This window comes from Pituophis catenifer, unplaced genomic scaffold (assembly GCF_029215685.1).
Source record: "Pituophis catenifer annectens isolate HBS135680 unplaced genomic scaffold, rPitCat1.0.hap2 SCAF_4, whole genome shotgun sequence".
In the NCBI taxonomy this organism is placed as follows: Eukaryota; Metazoa; Chordata; class Lepidosauria; order Squamata; family Colubridae; genus Pituophis; species Pituophis catenifer.
This window is the reverse complement of record NW_027256884.1, coordinates 2988008-3003407: the sequence shown is the minus strand read 5'-3', so window position 1 is coordinate 3003407 and position 15400 is coordinate 2988008. Positions and strand designations below refer to the sequence as shown.

The following is a 15400-nucleotide window of genomic DNA, read 5'->3' as shown; positions in this document are numbered from 1 at the left end:
TAGGGTCCTTCTATCTTACATCCTCCACAAGAAAGGCTGAGCGCCAAAGAATTGAGGCCTTTGAACTCTGGTGCTGGAGAAGACTCCTGTGAGTCCCTTGGACTGCAAGGCGATCCAACCGGTCAGTCCTAGAGGAGATCAACCCTGACTACTCTTTAGAAGGCCAGATCCTGAAGATGAAACTCAAATACTTTGGCTGCCTAATGAGAAGGAAGGACTCCCTGGAGAAGAGCCTAATGCTGGGAACGATGGAGGGCAAAAGAAGAAGGGGACGGCAGAGAACGAGGTGGCTGGATGGAGTCCCTGAAACAGTCGGCGTGAGCTTAAATGGACTCTAGAGGACGGTAGTGGACAGGAAGGCCTGGAGGAATGTGGTCCATGGAGTCGCGATGGGTCGGACATGACTTCACAACTAACAACAACAACATCAAAATCTTATATCCTATCTCAAAATGGCCCATCCTTCACAACAGGCAAGCTTCTTAATAGCTATTTTGGGGGTGCCCACAATGTGATCTCAAAAATGCCAAATGTGCCCACTTCGGAGAGGGACCTCAACCGAGTCCGTCCTTAAAAAGACAGCCAAGAGATGGTCTCCATCCATCCATCTGAAAGAAGAGGAGATCACAGGGGTACTTACTTGAGTATTTTCATAGAAAAGAACGTCAGGCACTTTCAAGCTCTCGTAGGGATTGTAAACTGGAATCTGGGCACTCCCAATCCTCAGGACTCCGGATTTGATTTCGCCTGCATGTTCACACAAATCAAGAATCACCATCATTTTATGTCCACGGGGGGCACAGCTATTTCCATTCTAAATGCAACTGAAATATTTAATTTTCGAAAGTCCTTTGAGAAAGACTTCAAAATAGCTTTTGAAACGCTGCCTGGCTATAGATGCATTTTGATGTCCACTGTTTGCTTTGAGATATCGGCTTAATGTTTGTAGGAGTGGTGCGGTGGCCTAGAGGTGGAGCTCTCGCCTCACAATCTGGAGGCTGTGAGTTCGATCCTAGGGAGAGGCAGATATTTCTCTCTCTCTCTGGGCACAATGGGAATATATCTGCTGAACAAAACTCTGCATTGGCGACAGGAAGGATATCCGGCCATTAAAACACTCTGCTAACTCCATTCAGTTGCCCAGACTCCACCCCGCAAGAGATTATGGGGTCGTTAAAAGGAGATGATGATTAGCTTGATGTCTGTCTATCTAACCCTGGACTTTGAGAAAACAAAGATGTAACCATGGTTTGTGCTGCAAGATTTCCTTTCCTTGCAATCCCAGCTGCGGAATTTCCTGGCATAGAAATCTGCAAAAACACAGCTGGTCAAATCAAAATACAGACTACTCTTAATAACGAAGCTAATATGATTATGCTCTTAAAATATTTTTTCGCGCCATGTAAGCACTGTAGATATCATTTCAGCTAGTTCCCTTTGGCATCTAAAATTCACAGTGCAAATTGTGTAAAAGTAGCGATTTGTTTGTTGCAATATAAAACGTGCACAAATTTAGATCTAGATTTGCGCTATAAAAGAGAACAAAGGTTTAAAAGCTTCTACGCGCACACTGGGGTCTAATCACCATCTTGCACTTATTGCAAATATATTAAAAAAAGATGCATGTTGTTTAATCCTTCTGTGCACAGAAATACAGAAAAAATCACCGCCCTAAAACCTCTATAGATATTTTGATAAGCATCCCGAAGCCCTAAATAGAGAATGCAAATTAGCATAAACAGCAGTCAGCTATTTACACTAAATCGTTAATATGGTTTTCCAATAAGAAAATAGCTTCCTGCATTTTTAAATCAGCAATGAATATTAATCTCTACTATTAACTGTTCCCAATTGGGTGGACGGGCAAATTATCTATCATTAGCTCTTGTACGGTTAGATACATCGCCAGTGGAACAATTCAGAAAATGTAAGCATCATATATTATAAATAATATAATATAATATAATTATAATTATATAATTATATTATCTATAAGCCTTGAGAATAGAAGGTGATTTTTTTTTAAAAAAAAAATGTATGTATTCCCATTCAACCGAACTTCCTGCTAAAACATTTCCCTAAATTGTTGTAACACATTTTCCGCACGGCAGACATAAACAAACAAGCAAAAACAGGACCATGTAATTATCACAGTGGACATTTTTTTTTTTTATTGGGTAGCATAAACATGGATGTCGCAGATTTTACAAGCCGCCTAGCTAAATATCTGTTAAAGATTAGCTTAGTTTAGCTTGTGCTTAAAGCCGCAATATAATGATGGGTAAAAAGACCTGATTCTGGCAATTTTGCTCCTGGTTACAGCTGATCATACTGGACATAATTATTCATTTATTTAAGGTATTTACCTCCTAACTAAGTCCCGCTGAATTCTACGCAGTCCACGTCATATAGTTAAATTTGACACTAAAACATTACTCTATGGGGCAGGGCTCAAAAACCCAAGCACCCTTGAAGACAAACAGCTCAAACTATTCCCAAATAAAAATAGAATATCTATCACACCCACATTGACAGGGAAACCCACTTGTCTATTTTGCTTTATTTTAAAAAAAATGTTATTTATTATATTTTTGTGTAGCCCATAAACAGAGAGCAAACCTGACTCCCTTCTAGCACTCAGAGCGTTACCTAGTTGGGTAATGAAACAACCAAGCTCAGAGATCACCAAGGACCCCATAATCCTCCTCCTCGCAAACCCCGTTCCCTCTAGCACTGATGATGTTACCTAGTTGGGTCACGAAACGTCCATAAGAAAACAACTAAGCTCAGAGAGCACCAAGGACCCCACAGTCCTCCTCTTCGTCTCTGCAAAACTACTTCTCTTCTGGCCTTGAGGATGTTACCTAGTTGGGTAATGAAAGGTCTGCGAGAAAATAACTAAGCTGTTCTGCCCCAGCTCCGAATCCCAAGGAGTGTGACACACACAAAGCTCCAAAAACTCCCTTTAATACAAACAGACCCCTTTCAAAATGCAGGCTTTCAGTGCAAATGCCCTTATCAGCCTGCTATGAATTACAGAGAATAAACGAAGTCCGACAAGGATTGGCAACCAGCCCAGAAACCACGATGTAACAAGAAACTCACTCTCAAAATGCTCTGCGTAGTAATTAAACGTTGTTTCCAGCAGCGTGTGCTATTTGTGAGCGAACTTAAAGAGGCTAAGGGAGTGGCCAATTAGCCCCAAGTCTTACTCTCAAGGAGACCTCCTCCTGAGTAGCCACTCCTGCCTTTTGGCAGCCCTGCGTGCTCGAGCATTGAGGAGAGGCTCCTCCACTTCGCTCTCTCCACTTGAAGGAGCCTCTGGAGGCTCTGAAGGCCCTGGCTGAGTCTCTGCCTCTGGCACCACATCCTCTTCAGCCTCCTCGCTGTCCGACTCGAGCGCCGGCTGTACAGGCTGCTGGCGCAAACCCACACCAGCCTCCTCGTCGTCGGGATCAGTCACAATCCGTGCAGGCTGATGGCGGGCCACACCACAAGCTCAGAGAGCAGCAAGGACCCTACAATCCTCCTCCTCCTTCTCTCTGCAACCCCATTCCTTTCTAGCCTTGAAGACGTTACCTAGTTGGGTAATGAAAGGACCGCAGGAAAACAACCCAGCTCAAAGGACCCAACTATCCCCAAACGATCAAGCAAGACCATGCTGGCTGATTCCGTTCAACATCCATCCGCCAGAATTCAACTCAAGACAAGATGCCAAACGACTCGATCGAAATCCATCCGCCTCCGAATCAACATCTCAGGGAACCTGGGAACTTCTCCGATGTTAAAAGCGTGAAACGAGAGCCCAGCGTTAGAAAAAAGGACAGGTTGGGGCCCAGTTTTGTATTGCGCAGGATTGAACAGAAATAAAAAGAAAATTAAAAACAAACAAAAAACAACCGAGCGCTTACAGCTATAGTCTCTTCCCTCCGTTTCCTGGATATCAGCAGGGCGTGATTCGATCTCGGCATCCAACAGGTTTTTATGTAAGGCGGATTTGGCCAGATTGGGTAAAAACCTAGACACCACAAGACAAGGGAAGGTTATTTCACAGAGAGAGAGAGAGAGAGAGAGAGAGAGAGAGAGAGAGAGAGAGAGAGAGACAGAGACAGAGACAGAGACAGAGACAGAGACAGAGACAGAGAGAGAGATCTGTTCTGCAGATCCCACGACGTCAAACAACACGGCAATTCGCAAATCTTCTGCATTCGTTCCCCTTGCTCACCCAGATAAAGTATAATACAGGTCGTCCTCGACTTTCAATGGTTTCATTTAGTGACCGTTCGAAATTACCACGGCACTGAAAAAAAAGGGATTTAGCACCGTTTTTCACACTTATGACCGTTGCGGCGCCCCCCCCCCGTGGTCACGTGATCAAAATTCAGACTCTTTGCAACTGACTCATATTTATGACGGTTGCAGGATCCGGGGGGGGGGGTTGTCACGTGATCTACTTTTGCGACAAGCAAACTGCAGTGATCCACTTAACAACTGTGGCAAGAAAGGTCGCAAAATGGGGCAAGACTCACTTAACAATTGTCTCGCCTAGCGACAGGAATTTCGGGCTCAATTACGGTCATAAGTCGAGGTCTACCTGTAATACCTGCAACTTGGTCTTGGCTATTTTGCAATCATCCTGGAGGTTATCCCAAAGGTGCTTTTTCAAGAGGCAATTGGACTTTCTTCGGGGTTTTTTTTTTTGAAGACGTTTCGCTTCTCTTCCGAGAAGCTTCTTCAGTTCTGACTGAACGGTGAGGAATGGAAGGATTTATATTCTTTGCAGTCATCTGGTTGTTAGTGCTCCCTCTGAGAGTCATTGAGGCCACTTGGATAGATGAACAGATAAAACCTCCAAGTGGCCTCAACGACTCTCAGAGGGAGCACTAACGACCAGATGACTGCGAGAAATATAAATCCTTCTATTCTTCACTATTCAGTCAGAACTGAAGAAGCTTCTCGGATTAGAAGTGACATGTCTTCAGAGAAAAAAACAAGAGAGTCTAGTTGCCTCTTGAAAAAAGCACCTTTGGGACAACCATGACCTGAATGACTGACAACATCCCAGTGCCGTGAGGGCGAACCTATGGCATGCATGCCATAGGTGGCACGTTGAGCCGTATCAATGGGCACACCAGTTCAGCTCTGCCAGCTGATTTTCGGGCCTTCCAGACCCACCGGAAGTTGGCAAATGGGCCATTTCCAGCCTCCGGAGGGCCTCCGGGAAAGCTGTTTTCAACCTCCCCAGGATCCTAGAAAGGCTCTGGAGCCTGGGAAGAGCGAAAAACAGGCATTCCTGGGGCTCCGGCTGGCTCCTGACCTCCGCACCTTCCGCCGCGAATTAAAAACATGGCTGTTCGTGGCACCTAGCCCGGACTGAGGGGGTTTTCGATTATTTTAATGGGTTTTAATATTTGTTTATGTATGTATTTTATGTTTTTATTGGCTTGTTTTAATTGTTGTGAACCCTGAATCCTATGGAGATAGGGCGGCATATAAGTTATATTAAATAAAATAAAATAAAATAAAATTCCGGTCCCATCGGAAGTCGGCAAACGGGCCATTTCTGGCCTCTGGGGGGAGGGGGGGGAAGGCCGTTTATGCCCTCCCCAGGCTCCAAAAAAGCCTCTGGAGCCTGAGGAGGGCAAAAAACAGGCCTACCGGGCCCACCGGGGGGGGGGGTCATGCGCGCATGCATGGGGCACATTGAATTATGGGTGTGGGCACGCCCGCACACGACCCCCCTGGTTCCCCCCCGCTTTTGGCACGTGATGGCCAAAAAGTTAGCCATCACTGTCCTAGTGGACAGTGACCCACAGCCAATCTGATCAAAGATTTCTCATGCATGTCTTTCATTTTAGGAGCCTGAGTGGCGCAGCAGACTAATGCTACTGTTAAAGGTCGTATTTAGCTTCCAGCTGCCTGCAATTACTGCGAGTTCAATTCTCACCAGGCTCAAGGTTGATTCAGCCTTCCATCCTTTCTAAGGTAGGTAAAATGAGGGCCCAGTTTGTGGGGGCAATAAGCTGACTTTGTATAAATATACAAAAGTATTAAGGCTATTGCTTAATGCAGTGTTTCTCAACCTTGGAAGCTTGAAGATGGGTGGACTTCAACTCCCAGAATCCCCCAGCCACCAGCGCTGGCTGGGGGATTCTGGGAGTTGAAGTCCACCCATCTTCAAGCTTCCAAGGTTGAGAAACACTGGCTTAATGCATTGTAAGCCGCCCTGAGTCTCCGGAGAAGGGCGGCATATAAATCAAAATAAAATAAAAAAAATAATAAAAATAAATTTTATATACATATATATATCTTTTAAAAAAACCTACCTAGAAAGACAAGCTTTATGGATAGCGTGGTGGAGGCTCTCATCCGGGTAGTGCGAGAGACGCCGGCAGATTCTCAAAAGCTGGCGGGTAGATAAGGAGGCGGCCAGAGATTGCGCCTGTTAATGAGAAATGAATTTAATTTAATTTATCTTTAAGAGAAGATAAGGTCCTTTCAAAACACCCAGCACTTGGTGGAAATGTAACCAGATACCGGGCACCTATTATCACATGTGGTGGACATGTACGAAAGCAAAGAAACATTGGACAAAAATACATACGTGGTTAGAAAAAAATGTTAAAAGCTGCATAGAGATGATAAGCCAGAAATTTTTTTCTTAGATATAATACCAGAAAAATATGATAAGGGGAATTTGTATTTAATACTACATGCTTTGACAGCAGCAAGGATCATATTTGCGCAGTACTGGAAAAATGAAGAAACAGCGAGAGGAGGAGATGTAATTAAAAAAAACAGTTAAGATTGTTCAGAAATGGACAGACTGACATTAAAGATAAAAGAAAAAGAAGATAAGAGTATTTTCAAACATGGGCCTTGTTTTACAAATGATTGGATAATAAAAGATAGAAATTAGGAGCTGGAAAAGTATTATTATGTAAGCAAATTGACCCAGACAATACATTGTTCACAAAGCATTTATGTATGTTAAATTAAAATGTATAAATAAACTGTTAAAAAACAACACCCAGTGCTTGGCAGAAGAAGTCTTCCCCAGTCTGGTGCCTTCCAAGGACCTTCAACGCCCCTATTTAACCCCTGCCACAGCTTCGGAGGAGACCAAAGGAAGAAAAATGCAATTTAAAGGCATGGTCTGTTAAGAGTTTCCAGTGACTGAAATACAAAACTGATCCTAGACCATAGACTACACAACCTTTTTGCCGTCACATGCCAAAAGCAGGAGGGTCGCGCATGCCCACACCCATAATTCAATGCGCCCTGCCCCCCTCATGCGTCCACGACCCCTGCACTCCCCCCACTTTTGGCACGCGATGGCACGGTGGGTCCGTTTTTTCGCCTTCCTCAGGCTCCAGAGGCTTTTTGGAGCCTGGGGAGGGCGAAAACAGCCTTCCCCACTCCCCCCGGAGGACGCAAACGGCCCATTTCCCAACTTCCAGTGGGCCTGGAAGGCCCGAAAATCAGATGGCCGAGGTGCGCATACGCGCTGTAACTGAGCTAAGGCAATGCTCGCGTGCCCACAGATATGGCTCTGTGTGCCACAAGCTCGCCATCAAGACCCTAGTGTATATCGTGAAGGAGGCAGCCCAGGTAGTCCTTAATGTACAACAGTTCATTTAGTGACCGTTTGAAGTTACGATGGCACGACTAGTTTTCACACTTAACAACCACTGTAGCAACGATAACGGGAATCAAAATTCAGACAACGGTTCCATACTTATGACCGTCGCTGTGTCCCAGGGTCACGTGACCCTTTTTTTACGACCTCCGGGCAACCAAATACCAAAGGGGGAAGCCAGATTCACTTAACAACTGAGTAGCTAACTTAGCGACTGCCACGATTCGCTTAGCAACGGTGGCAAACTGGGGCAAAACTCACTCAGCAAACGTCTCCCTGAACCACAGAAATTTGGGGCCCCGTTGACTTTGCTTTGCAGAAGGTCGCAAAAGGGGAATTTTTCCTATTTTTCTATTTGCATTTTTTTTTACATGCTTTCCAACTGCTAGGTTGGCAGAAGCTGGGACACATAATGGGAGCTCACCTTGTTACGCGGCGCTGGGAATCGAACCGCTGAACTGCCGACCTTTCAATCGACAAGCTCAGCGTCTTAGCCACTGAGCTACCCTGTATTTTATATTATAAACTGACAAAAAAGACAATTTGGAGACCAAAAAAAGAATAAAAGAAAACTGATCAGGCAATGAATGCAGTGCTTTGTTACTGGTGGGGCATCCAACGGCCTTTTTCCCCTTAAGTAAGCAAAATGGGAATGGAAGTGGTAGGAATTTTTTAAAAAATACACGAGCAAAGCCTTTAACTGTGGCTTTAGCAGCTGAAGGGTTAAGCTTGCATTGGCCCAGCATGTTTAAATCTTTGAGGGTAAATCCAGCTTGCTGAGATTAATGTCTTATTAAGCTGTCTAGCATTGCCAGACAGATGGAACATGCTGGGAACTAAAAAGGAATAAAGCGAATTCACTGCAAAATTTTGCCTTCTCTCTCGAATATCAACCTAATTGGAAACTTTGCTATGAAATAGCAATGCTCTGGTAACTCCATCTTGTGTTAATGGAGATTTTCAATCATCCAGGCCATGGTTGTCCCAAAAGCTCTTTTCCAAAAAGCAACTGGATTTTATTTATTTATTTTCCATAAAAATATTTAACTTCTCATCCAAGAAGCTTGTTTTTTTTTTCCCCCAATTTTTTTTTTAAATTTTCAAACAAAAACAACATAAAAACATCATCCTTTCAAACAATTACAGACAGTGTTTCGGTCGGTTAAAATCCTTTCGTGCTCCCATAATCTTCAAAATATAAATATATGACAAATGTTCTTTTCCCCTAAAAGAAAACAAGCGTTTACACATTTTATCTTAATTTCATTTCATATATCATATTTTGTCTCCATGTTTTATTGTCTATCCATTGATAAAATAACTCCCATATCGAATAATATTGTTTATCTTCCTGTTCTCTTATTTCAAATGTCAATTTTCTTCTTTTGAACTCAAGAAGCTTCTTGGATGAGAGGCGAAACGCTTTCAAGAGAAAAACGAAAACAAAAGCGAGAAAGTCCAGTTGCCTTTTGAAAAAAGCACCTTTGTTCCAATTAGTGTTAATTAGCTATTGTAATTATCTGAATGGTGGAAAGCCAATCTTTCCACCAAGATAGGAACATTTCCTGAATTTGTTCTCCGCTGATTTTTGCCCCCACTTAAGGCGAAAATGAAAACAAAACACCGCACAAAAATACCAAGAAGACAGTTAACGAAAACCAGGAATGTACAATCTTGGGAATTTTAAGACTTGTGGACTTTGACTCCAATGTTGGCTGGGGAATTCTGGCCGGTGAACTCTGCAGGTCTTAAAGTTGCCAAGGTTGGACAGCCTTGATGATAATAATAATAATAATTTTATTTCTATACCGCCCTTCTCCCGAAGGACTCAGGGCGGTGTACAGCCAATTTAAAAACACAAGACAAAACAATAATTAAAAATTAAAATAATTAAATAGATTTGGCCCGATTTAAAACCCCGAAAATTTTAAATACCCCAATTTAAAATTATTATGATGAAGGGATAGGATAGGATAGGATAGGATAGGATAGGATAGGATAGGATAGGATAGGATAGGATAGGATAGGACAGGACAGGACAGGACAGGATAGGATGCAGAATAGAATAGAGTAGAGTAGAGTAGAGTAGAGTAGAGTAGAATAGAATAGAATAGAATAGAATAGAATAGAATAGAATAGAATAGAATAGAATAGAATAGAATAGAATAGAATAGAATAGCAGAGTTGGAAGGGACCTTGGAGGTCTTCTAGTCCAACCCCCTGCTTAGGCAGGAAACCCTACACCACTTCAGACAAATGGTTATCCAACATCTTCTTAAAAACTTCCAGTGTTGGAGCATTCACAACATCTGGAGGCAAGTTGTTCCACTGATTAATTGTTCTAACTGTCAGGAAATTTCTCCTTAGTTCTAAGTTGCTTCTCTCCTTCATGAGTTTCCACCTATTGCTTCTTGTCCTGCCTTCAGGTGCTTTGGAGAATAGCTTGACTCCCTCTTCTTTCTGGCAGCCCCTGAGATATTGGAAGACTGCTATCAAGTCACCCCTAGTCCTTCTTTTCTAGACATTTTCCAACTTGTAAATCTGGCTCAAAGAAATTCAAACCAGTTTATATCCAACAGGAAGATTCAATGTTAGGACGGAGATCATGTCTAACGGGAAGAGCCATTGGTATCCTGAAGGAGTTCACAACTGCATTTGTGAATCAGCACATATCTGGAAGCTTGTGATTCTTATTTTTTTCCCCTTAAGTATCTAAGGCCTGAAGTTCAACTGGCAGCAACGAGCCAACTATTTTTATCATTTTTCCCCCCTCTGCGGATGGTTTGTCACTATTCATCTGTTAAGAAGCATCTCCTCCCGGGCGAAAAGTGACTCATTTCGATGTGATAGCCTCTGGACAATTTGCCATTTTAAGAAAACTGTCCCGAGAAGGCCTCCTTTTCAGACTGGCTCCCTGGAAACAATTGCAGCACAACACGTGACACACGATGTGAATCTTGCATGACACATTTGCACGGCGTTATTTTGTTTTCTTAGAACAACACGTAAAATAAAGGAACGGTAAAGCGTTTTGTGTGAAACCTAATAAAGTCAAGGTGTTTTTTTTTCCCCCTGCAAAGATCAGCTGAAGCTACTCACAGCAAGCACCTAACCACAGGGAATCCTCGACTTACAAGTTTGTTTAGTGACCGTTCAAAGTTACAACGGCACTGAAAAAAGTGACTTATGACTGTATTTCACACTGACGACCGTTGTAGCGTTCCCACAATCACCTGATCAAAATTCAGAGGCTTGGCAACTGACTCGTGGACTTCAACTCCCAGAGTTCCTCAGCTTTGCTGGCTGAGGAACTCTGGGAGTTGAAGTCCACAAGTCTTTTTATTATTTTTATTAAAAAGTTTTACAGAAAAAAAGAATTCCCCCCCCCCCCAATATTCCCCTCACCCTTTCCCTCCCCTCCCCCCCAGACTTCCCAGAGCAAAATACAAGGTATTTCAATTAACAATCATAAGCTAAATTAATCTATCTACTAAATCCCCCCCTGAAACCTTAACTCCACTATAGATAATGTCACGAGTGTTTCCAGGATTGCTGTGTCTATCTGCCTACTCACAAACAGTATGGTTTTAATCAAGCCATCTGCTGTTGGCAATTACCTGCAAGCCTTCCCCGCCCTAGTTAATTGCAGGTTAACTCCCTATATAAGCAAGGACCTTTTGCTTGCTACTCAGGCCTAGTCTTCTAGGCCTAAATGCACAGCTCCTGCAGGAAGCTTGGTGCAACGCCGCAGATGGGAGAAGAATGCAGATAAGGACTCCAGACGCCGCTACAGAGAGACTCCCACGGATGCTTGCCTTTTGCTGTTTTGTAGCATGCAAGCTATCATCGGGACTGCTGTTGCTGGACCTTCTTCCTCCCACAAGCTTCAAGCAATGTTTGCTGTTTGAACTGATTTTATTTCAGGTGACTTTCAGCTGTGAAGCTTGTGCTGCTCCCACCATGATGGCCTTGATGATGTATTGACGCTGAAGCTGCTTACCTTCATGCTAGCTTTATTCTTTTGTGAACTGTTTCGGTATTGTGGAGAGGGATCTAGGGAGATAGCCTTGCTTCACATACCCAGATAAGACTTTGTTTTTAATGTGTTTTCTTAAAGACATAGTGCTTTTTAAATGTTTTAAAGTAAATTATATTTTTACACAAGACGCCTCTGTCAGAATCATTTCAGTCTCAGTGTGTTTACTCATGAGCTGGTTCATGGTCCGGGGTACCCCTCAACCCCATTTCTTCACAGATAACCTAATACTTCTAATACTTAACGTTCATTCATAAGCTATTTGATATTTTCTTGTCTGATACTTATTTTGAATATAATCAATCTCCATTCCGATATGTATCTTTCTTGTGTATAGTCCTTCAAATACGCTGAGATTTTCACCATTTCTGCTAAGTTCGTTACTTTCAGTATCCACTCTTCAATAGTAGGCAAAGAGTCCTTCTTCCAATATTGAGCTACCAACAGCCTTGCTGCTGATATTAAGTTCAAAATCAATTTAGTCTCTAATACTGTACAATCCGTCATTATACCCAGTAAAAACAATTGAGTAAATTTCAACCTTTTTTTCAGAATGTTCTGCATCACCCACCAAATTTTTATCCAAAATGCCTTGATTTTCTTACAGGTCCACCATATATGACAATAGGTTGCATTATCACATTCACATCTCCAACATTTAGCTTGCAAATTCGAGTACATGCATAATAATCTTTTAGGATAATTTTTCCACAAGTCTTAAAGTGGCCACGGTTGGAGAGCCCTGCTCTAAGGACCTCAACGTAAAATTGCTTCCTGAGATTCTGGAAATCCTTGATGGCTTTGCCAACAGGGTGTGTGTGTTTGTGTGTGTGTGTGGTTTTAGGGATTCGATGACGGACACGCAAGACGAAGGATCAAAACATGGAAACTTCAAAACTCACGGTGGGATCGTTGGTCTCGCGAAGCTTGTGTGTTAACTTCAGCAGCTTCTCGGCTGAGGCACGGGCCACATTCGGAGCCTGGAAGAAATAACGTAATGTAACTCTTCAACTTACGACTTATGTCGGAGTCCGAGATTTACGTTGCTAAGTGAGAAATTTGAAACAAGCAAAAATCAGACTTGTAATTATTGTCACTGGCCAGAAAAAGAATCTGTAAAATAGAAGACAGCACTTACCATCTCTTTAATAACTTTAATTTCTTCGTTCTTGCTCAGCGGCTTCATATAATGGAACAGGAATAGCGTCAAGAGCTCTGGGCCCAACCACTGCTGAGTGGTACTTCCGACAGTAGGCGGTTCCGCCAGCGCGATGACTCTGAAGGAGGGATGGATGGGAAAAATAGCCCTAGGAGAAAATAATTTAAAAGAACAAAAAGAACAATACTTTAGTTGTTTTGCCTCGCAAAGTACTGAAAGGGCAGCTTTGAACGTTGTTTAAAAGCAAGACGTTAGTGCAAAGAATACACGCTAAGTTAGGCGGATTTATTGCTCATGCTTCTACACAAGAATCTAGACAATTGTCAGCACTAAATTGGTGTCAGGTAAGAATGAACAGAATTCAAGAGAACGTTGGACCATTGGTGACAATGTAATGATTCCCGGCTGACTCGTCTCTTGACTCCACCCCCAGGCTCTGCCTCTTCTTCTACACAGGTTCTGTTTCTGCATTTCTATTAGAATTAAAACAACAGAGTTGGAAGGGACCTTGGAGATCTTCTAGTCCAACCCCCCTATACCATTTCAGACAAACGGTTGTCCAAACCCTTCTTGAAAACTTCCAGTGTTAGAGCATTCACAACTTCCGAAGGCAAGCTGTTCCATTGATTGTTCTCATTGTCAGGGAATTTCTCCTTAGTTCTAGATTACTTCCCTCTGATTAATTTATTTAAGTTTAATTTAGTTTAGATTTATCTATTTAGTTATTTAGTTAGTTCATTACACTTGCATACTGCCCATCTGGCCTAAGAGGTAACTCACAATCACTAAAAACAACAATATGCAACATTAAAACAATAAATACTAATGCTAATATTGATTAAAAGTTAATAAAGATGGGAAGGAAGGGAACAAGATGTAGGAAGGAGTTAAAATCATCTTAGTCCAATAGTCCAATCCTCTTAGTCCAATCCTCTGTTATTTAGAATAACAGAGTCTGAAGGGACTCTGGAGGTCTTCTAGTCTAACCCCCTGCTTAGGCAGGAAACACTGTACCATTTCAGACAAATAGTTATCCAATCTCTTCTTTAAAACTTTCAGCGTTGGAGCATTCACAACTTCTGGAGGCAAGTTGCACACTGAGTAATTGTTCTAACTGTTCATGACTTGGTCCCAAAATAAATACCCAAACTAGCATATTTTTTCACACAATTCAGCAGCCTGAACTGATTAACATAAACAGGCATTACAGTAAAAATATTAGATCTGAATCAAACCCTTACCTATCTCTGTAATGGCTCTTAAAACTGCCTTTCACCCAAGTCGACTAATTCCCCGGGGAGATTTCCCTTCACGACAGATTACCAACAATTAATTATGCCCAATTAATTGGAATAAGGCAGAGCAGTACGCAGATATGACCCATTTATTCAAGCTGACTCTGCTGCCTGTTAATTGTAAACTTGGATCATATCGAAGCCATAGTTAACAGAAGACTTCCTGTTTCTTCCTGTTTCGAAGTATTTCTAGCAGGGCTACCAGATTCTGTAACAGCTTTGTTCCCTAGGCCATGTGTCTGGGAAACTCGCAAGATTTTCGTTTTTCTTGCCATGTATCTCTCTGTTTGTTTCTCTCTCTGTCTGTCTGTCTGTCTCTCTCTCTCTCCATCCATCCATCCATCCATGTATATTTCATGTTTTTATCTCTCTCTCTCTCTCTCTCTCTCTCTCTCATCTATGTATATTTCATCTATCTGTCTTTATCTATCTTATCTATCATCTATGATCTATGTATATTTCATTTATCTGTCTTATCTATATCTATCTTATCTATCATCTATGTATATTTCATCTTTTATCTATCTATCATCTATGTATATTTCATTTATCTGTCTTATCTATATCTATCATCTATGTATATTTCATCTATCTGTCTTTATCTAATCTATCATCTATGGTCTATGTATATTTCATTTATCTGTCTTATCTATCTACCTACCTACCTACCTACCTACCTACCTACCTACCTACCTTATATATCATCTATGACAGTGATGGCTAACCTTTTTGCCATTGCGTGCCAAAAGTGGAGGGAGCACGGTGGGGTCACACGCACACATGCCCACATCCATAATTCTATGCGCCTCGCCCCCATGCTCCTCCCACTTTTGGCACGCGATGGCACGGTGGGCCCAGTAGGCCTGTTTTTCACTCTCCCCAGGCTTCAGAACCTTTCTAGGAGCCTGGGGAGGGTGAAAACGGCCTTTCCCACTCCCCCAGAGGCCCTCTGGAGGCCAGAAACAGTGTGTTTCCTGACTTCTGGTGGGCCCAGAAGGCCCCAAAATCAGCTGGCCAGCGCACGCAGGCATGCCGAAGCTGAGCTCGCGTGCCCACCGATATGTCTCCTCGTGCCACTTGTGGCACCCGTGCCATAGGTTCGCCATCACGGATCTATGATCTATGTATATTTCATTTATCTATCTATCTATCTATCTATCTATCTATCTATCTATCTATCTATCTATCATCTACCTACCTACCTACCTACCTACCTATCTTATCTATCATCTATGTATATTTCATCCATCTGTCTTATCTAGCCATCTATC

General features: G+C 42.5%; 1 protein-coding gene across 1 annotated transcript in view; it reads right to left on the bottom strand.

The window, feature by feature from the left end:
- Positions 1 to 15400, bottom strand: part of VWA8 (von Willebrand factor A domain containing 8) — a 107485-nt gene that overhangs the window by 65780 nt on the left and 26305 nt on the right. Inside the window, 5 exon segments of the mRNA XM_070944244.1 lie at positions 641 to 747; positions 3912 to 4018; positions 6327 to 6442; positions 12578 to 12655; positions 12814 to 12982. Coding sequence (XP_070800345.1) covers positions 641 to 747; positions 3912 to 4018; positions 6327 to 6442; positions 12578 to 12655; positions 12814 to 12982 — 577 coding nt within the window.